The 16,023-nt window shown below is 42.2% G+C and overlaps 1 protein-coding gene and 1 long non-coding RNA gene across 7 annotated transcripts in view; one reads left to right on the forward strand and one right to left on the reverse strand.

The window, feature by feature from the left end:
* FRMD4A (FERM domain containing 4A) overlaps nt 1-16,023 on the forward strand; it is a 584,597-nt gene that overhangs the window by 248,037 nt on the left and 320,537 nt on the right. The window contains exon 1 of one of the 6 annotated variants that reach the window (XM_070500877.1): nt 12,412-12,539. The exons of the other annotated variants lie outside the window; for them this stretch is intronic. Coding sequence (XP_070356978.1) covers nt 12,474-12,539 — 66 coding nt within the window. The 5' untranslated portion in view covers nt 12,412-12,473. Of the gene's footprint in view, nt 1-12,411; nt 12,540-16,023 lie in introns of those variants that run through there. 6 annotated transcript variants of the gene reach the window in all.
* LOC123282107 (uncharacterized) overlaps nt 1-16,023 on the reverse strand; it is a 103,576-nt gene that overhangs the window by 72,514 nt on the left and 15,039 nt on the right. The gene's annotated exons all lie outside the window — the stretch shown is intronic.

A 16,023-nucleotide genomic window follows, 5' to 3' on the forward strand; every position in this document is an offset into this window, starting at 1 on the left:
AATCAGACGTAACTCCGTAGACTCCAGGCCCCTTTCAAAGTACCACAAGTCGCTGTTTTAAAAGCTTAATTGTGATAAAAGAAGTCATTTTGCTTTTGCACGAGGGAGTCAGGTATTCTTTTAATTAATAGGAAGTGAAACAGCTACTCCACTCCGAAGGTCTGTGCCTGCCCCTTCGCAGCCCCGAGAAATAGATTTCTATCCGCTTGTTGGTAAGATGTCTTGCCATTGCTTCTCCTTACCCTCTGCATCCTTCTGTTTCAACCACCTTCCCATCAACACTTGATTATATGGAACACCTGTGAGGGAACGCTGACCCACTGTGTCAGTGTAGGGCTGAGCTCTGCCTCCTTCTGACCTTAGTGCCTATGAAGAACACATTTGCAGAGGGGGTCAAGGAGATGCCTGAGCGAATCTGTGGTGTCTGAGGAGTCCACAGCTCTGTTCATAAGGAAAGGAAATGAGAGCTCTGTACCTGCTAATGTAACATCTGGATTCGGGTCGCTGGCTCCCAGCCGGCCTTCCGCATACAGGCCAAATGAGGCCAAAGTCCCTGGGGCCTGTTCCCTCATCTCCAAATGCACCGAGTCTCTGATGAATTTTACACTCCTCCCAACTTTCAGAATTGCATCACTCTGTTTTCTGCTCCAACATTAACTTCAATAAATTCCTTTAGTACCATTATTGAATCTCTCCATGACACAATGGAGATGCTATTAAGATTATCTTATAAATGAATACCAGACATTTTCCAGTAACTCTCCCCCCGCCACCACACACACTTTTTAACTAACTTTGCTGCCTCACAAGAACTCTCTCTGTTTCGTTCAACAGAAGAATGATTTTCCCTCGGTGACAGGGAACAAGTGATTGCTCACAAAACTAGATTGTTGGACACACACAAGCCCTGTGTAGCGGCTCTGTCACTGACTCGGGAGCCAGCAGGGTTAGGCTTGTATTCAGGCTCCATCATTGGACTGGCTGTGTGACTATAAGTGAGTTAACCTCTCTGTTCCTGAGTCTCCCCACCTATAACATGGAGATGGTAAAAATGATAACCAATTCATGGGGCTCTCATGAGGATTAAACGAATTCATATTTTTAAGGCACTTAAGAACAGTGCCTGGCACAAGGTAAAGGTTAGAAAGATGATAGATAGATAATAGATAGACAGATAATAGATAGATAAGCAAGGAAGTAAACAATAAAATCTTACTTAGAAATAAGAAATGAAGATTCTTAAATGTGAAAGACCTGCCTTACCTATAGCATCTATAACATCTGCTTCGTTGTAAGCAAAGAGAATATTGTTAAACAACAATACAAGTAAATGGTCTATGTACAGGTCATGTTCTATTAAAGAATCTCACACATTCATGAGTCTAAGCATTTCCAGCTGCAGAATTGATAGCTTGGTGCTTGCAATCCGTGACAAAATCACTCCAACCTCAATGCAAATTCAATAGAAAATAACCAGCTCAGTAAATATTTAGTATGTTTAATGAAGTGAAATTAATTATGCAGTTTGTTAGCTGCTGTTCTAGAATGATTTTTTATGTGTCCAAGAAATTAGAGGCGTCTACACCGTCGCTTTCAAAAATGCTCACAAAATGGCATCCTGAAGGTCAATGTTATTATCGTTTTGTCCAAACACAGCTGGTGACCTCGAGAATACGTGGAAACCTAAACAGAGATTAGCAACAGAGTGAAATAGAGGCTCCTCGTAAATTTTAGTGAGGCGGCAGGACCAGCCTTATGATGAAAGTCATTGGTAACGAGTGTTTGCTCAACAAAGTCGCAAGGCAATCTACAGCCGTGCTTAGAGGTGTTGACACTCTTGTAGATCTTGGCACACAGCGGAAACTCTGAGCAACTTTATTTCCTACGCTGCTGATCCTTTATGAGATTAGCTTCTAAGTTAGGAAGATTGGAAACTGAGTAGCTGAAAAATGTTATCAATTTTATACAGTCCACATCTGACCAGGTGTCATGGTCCAAAGTCTTTCAAGCTTCAATCTTTTCGTTGCTTTGATATCTCTTCTCAAGGCTAAAGGGAAATTTTACAAAAGGAATATTTGGATGAATTACCCTTTGTTCTTGATTAGTGTGGTTTTAATTTTCATTCATCCTAACAGGTGTGTTTTGGGATACGTAATACAGAGATGCATAAGGGAACCATTAATAAAGATTCTCCTAAATTACCTTTAAATGCGGACTTCAGTGGGTAGATGGGTCCACCATCTTGTAGCTAATCATTATTTTATGCCCACTATTGGAATGTTTATGAGATATGGCTGGATCCATTTGGATCAGCGACCTTTGGTTTACAAAAGGGGATTTGTATTAGAGAATTTTTGTGAACCAGTATTTTTGCTTATTAAGGGAGATCATAAATTGAAATAAAAATGAGATGCCATTCTTCACCCATCACATTGCCCAAGATTCAAAAGTTGGCTATCACACCATGTGGCTGACTGACGGTGTGGAGGATCAGGCACTCTCTATATTGTGGGGGTGTAAATTGGCACAACCTCTATGGAGAGTAAAGTTTACAATATCTTTTTTTAAAAATATACATGCCCTTTGAGCTGACAATTCCACTTCTAGAAGTCTACTTTATAAATATTTGGCACATATGCAAAATAGATTTTTGTGTTGTGTTAGCGACACATTCAAATACCCATCAGTAGGGGTTGGTTAAATGAAACATTCCAGACAATAAAGTACTATTAACAGTCATAAATTCATTACCATTTGTGATATATATACAAAATACATATCATATATATGTAAATATATACAAACACACACATATGTATATAAAATTCACACACCCACGTATATATATATAACACAAATGGTAATATTTTATGCCTGAATCTGATTAGAACATCACAAGGAAGAATAAAGGTGGTTGCCTACAGTGGGAACTGGGTGGCTGTAGGTCAAAGGTATAAAAGAGATTAACTCTTTACCTGTTCTCTCTTGCTAATTTTTAATTTGTATCATCTGCATAAATTACCAATTCAAAAAACATTAATGAAAAGAGTCTCAGAAGAGAGGGCCTCAGTCTTGTGGACAGAAATCAGGTTGCTCCCTCTCAAGCATGTGCATAGAGAAGACGTTTCATCGTGGTAAGACTTAGTAACTCCCAGAGAACAGCGATGGTTCCAAACCTGCAAGGACTTGGGTTGATCAAGAAGTGAAATGAGCATCACTACGCCCCGCCTTGGTCTGGGTTTTCCTTTCTCCACGCCTCTCCTAGAGAAGGTTCTGCTTTGCCAATGTTCCCTTCCTCGGGTTGGCACTGAGCTGGTGAGGGAGGCAAAACACCTGGAGAGGAAGACAAAGGATCTGTTTCCATTGATTCACCTGTTAGCTTGTTTCCATATTGATTGGTCTATGTTTGAGCAGCAATGCAGCAATGTGAGGATGCATTGAAGACTAGAGAGAAAATCACAGATGTGGGAGCTGAATTGAAGCCGAGGATCCTCCAGTTCTCTACCTTCAGACACCAGTCCCTGATCTTCACAGACCTGTGATAAAGTCCTCGCTGGCCTGCAGCATGGAGGACATACAGACAACAGAGGGAGTTCTCCATCCCACTAAATTCCTTCCACTTTAAATTCTGAGATTATATCGCTCCGATTTCTGATGTGTGTTAAAATGTCTTTTCTTTGGTAAAATCAGGTGATGGCAGCTGGTAATGGGCTTGTTTTGCTGTTTGTTCTTAATGTCCTAACTTAGCATATAAGTTATTGGCAACTCTAGATTAGTCCTCCCAGTATTTAATTTGATGTGCCAACGGTACTATTCCATAATGCCCAACACCTGGAAACCCCTGTCTAGCCTCAGCCTGGAATTGCACACATGAGGAAACTGAGCCAGCATTGCTCCTGCCTTGGTCGCACTGGAACAGCCTCCACATATGACGAGAGATGCAGACTTGACATTGAGGGCACTGCCCCACCCACAGTGTGCCCAAGATTTCCAGTTCCAACCCAACCAGCCCACTGGGAGCCGTGTGCAAACCTCATTACAGCAAATCCTGGCTGTTAGTGAAGCCATTCCATGGGAGAAACTCTTGGATCATTCACTCTCCATCTTAAGCCAAAGGTCTTTATGTAAAAAGGGATAAAAGCAATATTAACCATGAAGGATGACCCTAAAAACTTGGAACAAGACACACAGGAAGCGAAAATGTCATATCTGTGCATCATAATGAATGATATAGTGAATAGAGCATCTGCTTCTAAAGTTTCCACACTTTACCATCCTGTTGTCTTGATGTGACCAGCGAATTTCTCCTCCTAGCATATTTAGGAAAAGATTGCCTTTTACTGAAATCACTGCATAGTGCAGCATGAGATGGGATTCAGAAGAGAAGCACATTCTGAGGTACCTGAATGCTTTGATTCTATTCTAAGTCACAGGAAAATCAGCAAATCAGTGAAGAGTTCCTCTGTGCACCTTCGTTGGCAGTTGCATCTCCCTCTTATAAAGTCAGCCCCAGAATTGTAGTTGCTGTAAAATTTCAGAGAGCCTGGGATGGAATGAACCATTTTCCCATCTAGGAAGATGTACGGGTGTGGTCTCTGGATGAGGGCTGCCAATGTGAGAGAAATTCAAGTTACTTCACGTCCTTCTCTCTCCTGGGTTAGCACTCTAGCTGATATTGACCAGGGAATTGTAAATTGCAGGAGAAGGTCAAGGGTTTGGGGGAGGGATTTTGGTGAGAAAGATTCGCCCTGAGCTAATATCTGTTGTCAATCTCTCTCTTCTTTTTTGCTTGAGGAAGATTAGCCCTGAGCTAACATCTGTGCCAATCTTCCTCCATTTTTTTGTATGTGGGACACCTCCACAGCATGGCTGGTGAGTAGAGCAGGTCCACACCCAGGATCTGAACCTGCAAACCCAGGCTGCCAAAGCAGAGCATGCAGAATTTTAACCACTTGGCCAAGAGGCTGGCCCCAAGGTCAGGTTTTTATATTTGTTAGGACTGTGAGGTATGGTAGAGACCCACCGAAAGCCCAGGATCTGATCAGCCTTCCCCTTCAGAGTAGTTGCTACAAAAATATTTATCTTGTCTTGTGGAAGCTTCATTTTCCTTAGTGATGGAATTACATCAATCTCACAAGGGTTAAAGGTCGAGAGCCATCCTCCCATTGCCATTCTTCAGCCAGCTGTACTCAGAATGCTCTTCCAAGTTCTGGAGATCCGGCATGGAAAACCCAGGGCTCTGCCAACTGACTGATCGAGCAACAGTCAAGACCTATTCTCTGGATGCTGATCACCTGTGAACTCTTAGAGAGCTACACTCATGCAATGCCAGCCCACGACAGCTGACCGACTGTGCCCAGCCAGCTCTCCTGCAGCCTGAGGAGTAAGGCCAAGATAGGCACCACACAACACAGGCATTTTGATGAAAACCCAGGAAACGGCAAGGTGAACAGTGTCTTCGCCTCCTTAGCCTGTCCTTAAGTGGAGGACCTTAGGGACCAAATGGAAAAAGGCTCAAGTTACAATAGATGACTCTTGCTGTCCAGGGACATACTATCTCAAGAATATACTGGAGACCAGTAGCTATCCACTTCCATTCCAGGCCTATCCAGTCAGTATTACAGCCTCCCAATAGCTCCTGAGTTTGTCTGGAACACCAAGCAAAGTTAGCAAGACTGCTCAGAACATGCATGAGTCTGAAACACCATACTTTCCAAACACACACAGCCACATTTCCTTCCTTCCAGGTTCTCCCTTCCCCTTTATCACCGGTCAAGCCCAGGGAGGGTGCCCTCCCAGCAACAGATGAGGTGAGGAGGGATGACAGGAGACAGGACACCATGTTGACATCACAGGGAGCAGGCTGATGTCAGTGTGCGCTTGTATCTGTCGCATTCAGTGACTAAGTGATTCTGGTGAGGTTGCATTATACACAGACATTTACACATAGTAATATGCGTTCTTTGAATATAGACTCCTTTTATCACTTGTTTACTTAACAGAGCACTGTGTTGATATTTTTAAAGTAATTTGTGTAGGTAGGTTACATTATCCATGAATTTCATTTGAGGACAGTAATTTCAGTGAATTTCATTTGCCCCTCATTTGAGGGGCATTATAAAATATTCATTATAACAAAAGGCCTTTGACTCTGAAAGGGTTAAGAGTCACTGATCATCCTAAGGCAATATGAGAAAGGCTTTTGGGAAGAGAAAACGCAATCGAAGTCAGAGTTACTTAGAATGGATGGTGGTTCTCCCTGGGATGTTCTGTTACCACCAGCAGACTTACTCGTTTGGGCAGTGACACAACTGAGCAAACTCCCCCACACAAAGGTCCCCAAAGTAGAGTATTTATAATGATAGTGTCTTAGTCTGTTTGGGCTGCTATGACAAAACACTATAGACTGGGTGGCTTACACGCAACAGAAATTTATTTCTCATAGTTTTGGAGGCTGGGCAGTCCAAGATCAAGGTGCTGGCAAATTCAGCATCTGGTGAGAAGCCACTTCCTCGTTCATATTTCTATCACTTCCTGGTTCATAGTTCTACCACTTCCTGGTTCATATTTCTATCACTTCCTGGTTCATAGATAACCATCTTCCAACTATAACCTCACATGGTGGAAGGAAGGGGCAAAGGAGATCTGTAGGGTCTCTTTATAAGGGCACTAACCCCATTCATGAGGGCTCCACCTTCATGACCTAATCACCTCCCAAAGGTCCCACTTCCAAATACCTCTACATTGGGGATTAGGTATTCTATTTACGAATTTTGGGGGGACACAAACATTCAGTCCATAGCAAGTAGTAACCACCACATAGTTCACATGCCCATAGCATCTCATTTTAGACCAGCTCTAAGTGATTTACCTAGAGTCACGACGTTCATTCTCAAAACAACCCCAGAAAGGGGCTGGCCCCGTGGCCGAGTGGTTAGGTTCGCGCGCTCCGCTGCAGGCGGCCCAGTGTTTCGTTGGTTCGAATCCTGGGCGCGGACATGGCACTGCTCATCAAACCACGCTGAGGCAGCGTCCCACATACCACAACTAGAAGGACCCACAACGAAGAATATACAACTATGTACCGGGGGCTTTGGGGAGAAAAAGGAAAAAATAAAATCTTTAAAAAAAAAAAAAAAAAAACAACCCCGGAAAGCATGGTAATCTTTAAATTCTTTGTGACTTTTACAGATGAGAAAAAGTCATCAAAAATGTCTGTAAAAGACCTGGCAGAATGTGGTAAGGATCTGTGCTTCTATAACCTGCATTTGAACTCTAGAAAGCAAGGTGCCTTAGAAAGTGCAGGTGAGGGAGCTGAGATGATTATCCTTGGCACAGCCCCATTGTGCCTGCTGGTGGTGATCTCGGAATCTCTGTGAGCATCTTTTACACCAAATGGTAGAGCAGGTGACAGGTGGCAAAATGGAAAGAGGATCAGGCAGGTTATTGTGTGTTTCTCTCCATCATAAGCCTAGACCACCACGGCATGTGCCTGACACGAATTTCACTGCCTGTTCATTTCAAAAGTCTTGAAATTCATCCTTGTGAACAGGCAGGAGACACGCGTCTGGGAGGCAGGGCTGGAGTGGGGTGAGGGGGACAGATGTGGAGGAACAGAGCCGTTGTACTTGTCAGAGAGGCTGTCAAAATTGAAAGTGCATTGTGAGTGCGGAAAACAAGGTTGGTTGTGTAAGCCATCAGACACAAACATGGGAAGAATGAGGCAGACACTGGGAGCATGGTCTGCTGATGCCATTGCCCTGATCCACAGCAGTGCCAGCCTGCCGGGGGCCCTATAGAGGCAGACCTTTAAATTAACATGTCTGTCCTCCAAGAGACAGCCAGAGCAGACAGGCGAGCCTTTATAACTAGTCGCAGACAGGCAGCTGTCTGTAGGGCCATCAAAAGAGCCTGTTTTACTTAAACAAGCATAATGTCTTTAAAAATCTTCTCTCTTTCTAGTTTAAGGTAAGGCAGAAGCTTGACAGACAAGGACATCAATAAGACCTTAATATCAGTCACTTTTGTACATTCATCATTGGGGTTTTTTGCACTATAAGCTGAGTCTATGGGACATAATCGAGTAATGAAGATAAAAGCCAGTGATTTTGCTTTTTTTAAAAAAAAAATCTCAGTAATTATTTTATCATTGGATCAAATTTCTGCTTAGATTCACCAGTGAAGGCACTAAAATGGTTACTAGGTTATCTTGACTAATTCTGATCAACTGGATGGTGGCCTGGTCCATTGCTTTGTACGTGACCTTCAAATAAATGGTTTTGCTGAGTAGAAATCACTGCTCTAGGGCAGACAGACAGACCTTTCCAGAAAAACATTTTTGCATAGTCAATTGCCTCCGCCTTGTGCTTGCTCCCTGTTGTACTTAATAGAGAGGGTTTGATGTGAATTGGACTGTGATCTATTTGAACCAAGGACCTCATCTCTAGAGTGCTCACACTTTTGAGGTGGACGATTTGTTTGCAGGGTTGCAAAATAACAGAGTTCTCACTAGAAGGTTGGTTTGCCCACCGTTTCCTTACAGAGGACTGAGAGGAGACTGGCTTCCTGTCTGTCCAGGGAATTCAGGCAGTCCCCAATGTCCAAAGACTTTCCTTTTATCTGAGTCCTATCACCAAAATGTTGAGCCTGCTGAAGGAGATTTTTCATAAACATAGCAGAAAGAGACGGTCACTCAAGATTCAAACAGAAAGAAAGTTGAAATTTAAAAACATGCCCATAAATGTTATTTAAATGTGCAGGACAGATTCTAGTGTTTGCCTACCACATCAGGTGGTGCGTGTCAGATCCTTCTCAGGAGGCCACTAAGCTTTGATCAATGGCTGAAATGTGTTTCCTTCCAACCGAGATTTATACCATCAAGGTGATGTTTATCAGGATCCTGTGCTGCCAGTATTGAATCCTTGGCTCCTTAAACCCCCAGGATCCATCACCCCTGTCACTTATTGCTGCACATGCCATCCTTGGAAGGTGTACTCTATACCTCACTCATTCTTGCTCATTGCCTGATGGGGTAGGAGTAATGTTTACCTTTCCCCCTTATCAGTGAGCTCCCCCTCATCTCCCAAGTCCCAGAGTGAGCGCTCCCAATAAGAAAGTATACTCTTCTTTCACCTCCTCAAAAAAATGATAGTATAAAATGACCCCAGCGCATCTTGCTACATCTTCTCCAGACTGTAAGGTCTTGAAGAAAGAACCATGTCTTAATCTTCTTAGCAGCACCAGCACCCATCCAGCCATCTGGCCCAATTGCTGAATAAGTATTTGTAGAAGGGATGCGTGAATGAATGAGCAAATAAATCTTGAGATTTGATATTAACATCAATAAAGCTTCTCCATAGTTACCAAATATATGTATCATTTAGACCGAATACCGTTGCTAAAAAAACTTCCATCTTCAATCTGCGCAAGCCATCTTTTACCGGATTCTCATATATTGATAAGCACAGATGACAGTGAAGTTGTCTTATAATAATATATCATCAACAGTTTCCCTGCCTTAAGACTGATGTGGTCCTGCTGCCTCTAGGATACCAACTTACTCCACAGGGCTTATATCATCCACCAACACCAGAACTCATAATAATAAATGTCTTGTATGGTGGCTTCCACACCTCACTGCCAATTCCCTCATTCTCTCTTCATGCTAACTCCCTTCTGGTCAATTTCTTCCTTTGGAAACTGTTAAAGTGATTTTGCTCCTAAAAGTAGGATATCCTTGATCCTCAACAGTCCTAGTGCAAGAATACTAAACACTCACATTGCCCACATTGCCCAAATTATGCACAGTTTCTCATCCCTGAAGTTTGCTGTTTATATTCCAGGAGAAGCCACTGTCTCAGACTACCCTTACAACATGTCAAGTCATTACTAGGACTGGCAGACCAACTGCCTTAAATGAAAAATATTAACTGTTCTCCATCAGCTGATCTCTTGTCCCTCCCAGGAAGAAGGCTAATGAAATAAACAAGTATATCTTTTATGAAATTCCAGATACTGTATTCAAAATACTTTGTCCAAATTTAATTCATTACAAAAGGGACTAGAGAAAACTTGATTTTGAAAGCTCTCCTGAGATTCCCAGACCAGAACAATATTGTATCTATGTATCCACCTATCCTCTCCAATAGTCTCCTGGTCATATGGCTGATTGTTCATCCATCACTCTCTTACCTGATGAGGGAAGGCACCTGGCTTTTGAGTACCTGCAGGGCAGCTATCTAGTCGTGCACTACTTAACAACATTTTGGTCAATGATGGACTGCATATGCAATGATGATCCCATAAGATTAGGACCATATAGCCTAGGTGTGTAGTAGGCTATACCACCTAGGTTTGTGTCAGTATACTCTATGATGTTTGCACAATGATGAAATCACCTAACGATGCCTTTCTCAGAACATCGTCCCTGTCGTTAATATCCCCCATCATTAAGCAGTGCATGACTGTAGTTTTAACAAAAGATGGCGACTACATGGCAAGAAATCAGCTTGTATTGAGTCTTTGTTGGTAATGTTGTTTGCTGTAGTCATTGCGTCAACTGCAGACATGGCAAACGCATTAGCTGATAGGAAGGTCTGTGAAGATGAGTTCACCTATCAGGGAAATATATATTTTCTGTACATTCTGGGCTAGTGGAGCCATTCATCACAGCACTGCCCCCCCTCCCTGGTGCCCTGGCCTAACAAGAGATGCCTGTCATGAAGTCCACTCTAATTCCTCTATTAGAGGCCCGAAAATAGAATCGAAACCATAACTCGAAGAACATTTATGTACAATTTATGACCAACTGTCAAGCTAAGCTACTCTGACAGACTCCAAATCTCCTTTAGAAATAATATGATGCTTTTTATCCATTTTTTTCTTTGGCCTTTATTTTACAGCTGCTGTGTTTAAATGTTAAATGCTGGATTAAGTGGGTCTGTATTTCCTTTGGGAAAACGAAAATTCATGGAAAGATACTAAATTGGAGAGTTTCGCTATTCCCACTTTAGAGAGCTCTGACAAGAAGGGGGGAGGTTTTACTATAGAGCAGAGACTTTTTATATCTAGAGTTCCTTCTCAGTTTTATGTGGGCCACCTTCTCCTTTGACATCAATACTGACCATTAAATGGTCTCACTCTGTTTGGAATCAGAGACTAGAGTTTGCACGGATCGTTCAGCTTGAGAATTGTTTAGGGAACAGGAAATTGTTTAGGTGGCAGAACTCACTTGCAGAACAAGACTGTCATGCTACAACATGGATGAATCTTGAAGACATTATGCTAAAGTGAAATAAGTCAGACACAAAAGGACAAATATTGTATGATTCCACTTACATGCGATGCGATACCAAGAAGAGTTAAACCCGTAGAGACAGGAAGTAGAATGATGGTTGCCAGGGGCTGGGAAGAAGGGGGAATGGGGAGTTAGTATTTAATGGGGGCAAAGTTTCAGTTTCACAAGATGAAAAGAGTTCTGGAGATTAGTTGCCCAATAATGTGAATGGCCTTAACCCTACGGGACTGTACACTTACACATAGTGAAGATGGTCAATTTTAGGTTATGTGTCATTACTGCAATTAAAATTTTTTTAGGCAAAAAAAAAAGCAAGAGGCAGAAAAGGAGAAATGACATTTGCAAGATTTAGAGGATAGTCTTTAACTGGCAGAAGCTTGGGGAGTTGACACAAGAGATTAAATTTTTTCCTTGATGTTTATCTACTTTTGCAAAGGAGGGGGCGTGGAGGATGGAGGCTGGGGAAGAGTGTAAGGGATCTAATAATATTCTGAGGAAAAATTTAGTACCCCCACAACTTTCGTTTCCTTGTTTTTCACAAGACTAGGAGCTTTTCTATCATCACGTACAGAACAAGGTCTGATGCACGTTTTACAAAGAGCTATTGATGGCGTGTCTCTGTGAATTACCCCAGCATTGGTCACAGCCAACTTCTGTGGGACCCACTGCCCCCGTCCTACAATACACTCCAGTGTGTTTGGCCATTTATGAAAGGTCAGAAATGAACTGAGAAATGGACTAGAGTCAAAAACATGTGGCCCTATAAATATCAGAGTCAGACGGTTTATTCCATTTTTTTCCCATTCTCCCTTCTCACCCCATCTCACTGTTTCTCTTCCACCCACAGTTGAGGTTTCTTGCTTTTCGCACAGCATCTCAGACTGTGAAGTTATAAAGAGCAGGCAGTGGCTGGATTCTCCACCTGGTGACATCACTTTGTGCCCAATCTGGTTCCATAGCACCATTAACATAGCTTTTTTTTAATCCTTTAAGATTTCAGGCTACAAAGCTCTAGCTGTACAGTCTGCAATGTTCTATTCTGCTTTAAGGGTTTCCACTTCCCATTAGTGGCATTTCTGCCTTGTGACTAAATTTGACGCCAGCCGTGGTTTCCAAGCTGAGAAGGTCGCAGGTTTGGGCTGTCAGCGGGGCCTAAGAGCACATTGGAACGTTCGTTATGACTTTAGCCGCCAGACTGGAAGACTTTGAGGTGACGCTGGAACACCTGCTCATGGACGTGTTTGTAAGTAACGGCTTTCTTTCGTTTATTCCGTGCACAATAGCTCCTTCTCTGCACCCCCTCCCACGAGTCTTTGCAACTCTGCTCCCGCTATTGAGTCTCATTCTATTCCACAACCGTCCAGTTCCCACTCAGGGTCCTTAGTTGTTACTCATGTGCCTTGGAGGGAGAAAACCATAAAGTCGCTTAACGCCTGAGTGATGTAGAAGGGTCTTTGCAGATTACAGAGCAGAAAAGTGGCTTTTTAAATCAAGCAACTTCCAGAAATCTGAATGAATGGGATGAAGAAACACAAAACATTTGCCTGAGGAGATAAAAGCAGGTCTGATAGGCATTTCCTGGGAAAAATGGATTTGTTTGTGAAGTGAAGAGATCATTCCAGAAAAAAAGATGAGGGTGGACTCGGAATACTGTATTTTCAGATGGATAAAGCTGAGGGCAGGATACAGGGAGAACTCTGCTCTCCACAGAGCCTTGGCACCTCCATCCTTGCCACTTTGGTAGGTGTTAGGTTACAAGACTTCCCAGGAATTGATTTTATGGGATGAAGCTGTTTGAGTTGACTCACTTTTAAAGAAAAAGCAGCTGACAAGGACACTGCCATTCCTATGATGATTTAAGAAACACAGTCTTTGAAAAGCCCTGGCATTCATAGCAACCTAAACATCGTTTCTACCCCCAACCAACCACAATCATTCTTCATCTTTTCTCAGGGTTTTCTGTTGGCGATGGGTCTGTGTGTTTTGTATGATTGACAGAGGTTTGGGGAACTAGAGACTGTGTGAAACATGCAGGTGGTAACACGGCTGAAAGGTGTTCTCCTTCCAAGAACAACACTGACGCTGCCCCGGGAAAGGCAGCTGTGGTACATTTTGAGGACAAGCCAGGCTGCGTCTGGAATCTGGAAAAGGCTACAGAGGAGGGTTGGCTGTTTCTTCACTATACATCACTGAGTCCCTTTCAGGAACCTTTCAGGGAATGGTGTGTTTTGGCAGACGTGACAGTCTGGGGCTTTTTTTCTTTATTAATTTATAATTTGTCTTCAAATTGAGGCAACATTATGCTGGCAGGAGTCCCAGAGGGAATCACCCTTTCCAGGGCTGGGTACCAGGATCTCAGTGACTCACATTCATTCTGACAGTAGGGTCAGGAAGTTATGCCTTAAGGAGAAATGTGTCAAGAACGGAGAGCATCCTTCTGGATTTCCAACGATGGGAGATTCATGGCCAGGGTCATTACTTTATCTGAAGTATGAATAGAGATTGAGAAGCAGGATTGCCAAATTCCTTTGACAACTGATATCCTCTGCCCAGCCACCACTGCCTGCCATGGTGGGGGCTGCTGGTGGTGGTCTGTGGCATACCAAAGGGTTGATGTGAATTTGGTCATTTCAGGGAAGAAGAATCAGTTAAGGAATTGTTTACTTAAATACCACAAAGCCATTAAATGTAGTCCCCTTCTCTCCTTAACTGCCCCCACCCCTACACTATTCCCTCAATACATCCACCACTATAATCTTATTTGGAAGTTCCCAGATACACTCTCTTCTAGAAGGGAATGCTATCATACACTCCAGCCTTTTCTGTAAAAACAGCCCACAATTTCACGGCCCCAGTTTATGTCCTTACTACCTCTCACTTAGACTAACCATCTAATTATTCTCTTGTGTCCAGTATTTCTCCTCCAATTTATCCTGCCATTATCATTTCCTGATCAACCTCCCCACACTCTATTTTGTAATTAATAAAAAATAATTTTTCAGACTAGTTTTAGGTTCACAGCAAAATTGAGCAGAAAGTACAGAGATTTTCTGTCTATCCCATCCCCACACACTCACAGCCTCCCCCACTATGGACATCTCACACCAGAGTGATGTATTTGTTGCAATCGATGAAACTGCATAGACACATCATCACCCAAAATCAATAGTTTACATTAGGGTTCACTCTTGGTGTTGTACACTCTATGGGTTTTGACAAATGTGTAATGACATGTATCCACCATTTCAGTAGCGAAAAGGATAGTTCCACTGCCCTAAAAATCCTCTGTGCTCCACCTGTTCATCCCTTCCTTCCTCCCCAACCCTTGGCAACCACTGATCTCTTTACTGTCTCCATAATTTTGACTTTTCAAGAATGTCATATAGTCGGAATCACACAGTATGTACCCTTTTCAGATTGGCTTCTTTCACTTAGTAATATGCATTTAACTTCCTAATATGTCTTTTCATGGCTTGATAGCTCATTTCTTTTTAGGACTGAATAATATTCCACTGTCTGGATGTACAAGTTTATCCATTCACCTACTGAAGGAGATCTGGGTTGCCTCCAAGTTTTGGCAATTATGAATAAAGCTGCTATAAACATCTAGTGCAGGTTTTTGTGTGGACATAAGTTTCAATTCATTTTGGTAAATACCAAGGAGCTCCATTGCTGGATTGTATGGTAAGAGTATATTTAGTTTTGCGAGAAATTGCCAGTCTTCCAAAGTGATCATGCCATTTTGCATTCCCACCAGCAATGACTGAGATCTATCCATATAAACATTTGGTGTTGTCAGTGTTTTGGATTTTGGCCATTCTAATACGTTTGCAGTGGTGTCTCATTGTTGTCATAATTTGCAATTCCCCAATGATATATGATGTTGAATATCTTTTCATATGCTTCCTTGCCGTCTGCATGTCTTCTTTGGTGAGGTGTCTGTTCAGGTCTTTTGTCCATTTTTTAATCTGGTTGGTTGTTTTCTTATTGTTGAGCTTTAAGAGTTCATCATATATTTTGGATACCACTCATTTGTTAGATATGTCTTTTACAAATTTTCCTCCCAATCTGTGGCTTGTCTTATTCTCTTTATAGTGTCTCTTGCAGAGCAGAAATTTTTCAGTTTAATGAATTCTAGCTTAGCAATTATTTCTTTTGTGGATCGTGCCTTGGTCCACATCTAAAAAGGCATGACCATACCCAGGGTCATCTAGTTTTCTCCTATGTTGTCTTCTAGGAGTTTTGTATTTTTGTGCTTCACACTTAACCTTATGATCCATTTTGAGTTAATTTTTGTGAAGGATATAAGGTCTATGTCTCGATTCATTTTTTTTTAAGTTGTGGATGTTCAGTTGTTCCAGCACCATTTGCTGAAAAGACTGTCTTTGTTCCATATACTACCTTTGATCCTTTGCCAAGGATCAGTTGACTGTATTTATGTGGGTATATTTCTGGACACTCTATTCTGTTCCATTAACGTATTTATCTGTTCTTGCACCAACACCACACTGTCTTAATTAGTGCAGCTTTACAGTAAGTCTTGAAGTTGGGTAGTGTCACCTCTTGGACTTGTTCTTTTCCTTCACTACTGAGTTGACTAATCTGGGTCTTTTGCCTCTCCATACAAATTTAAGAATCAGTTTGTTGATATTCACAAAACAATTTGCTTGGATTTTGATTGGGATTATATTGAATCTGTAGATCAGGTAGGGGAAAACTGACATTTT

This window comes from Equus asinus, chromosome 29 (assembly GCF_041296235.1).
Source record: "Equus asinus isolate D_3611 breed Donkey chromosome 29, EquAss-T2T_v2, whole genome shotgun sequence".
Taxonomy (NCBI): Eukaryota; Metazoa; Chordata; class Mammalia; order Perissodactyla; family Equidae; genus Equus; species Equus asinus.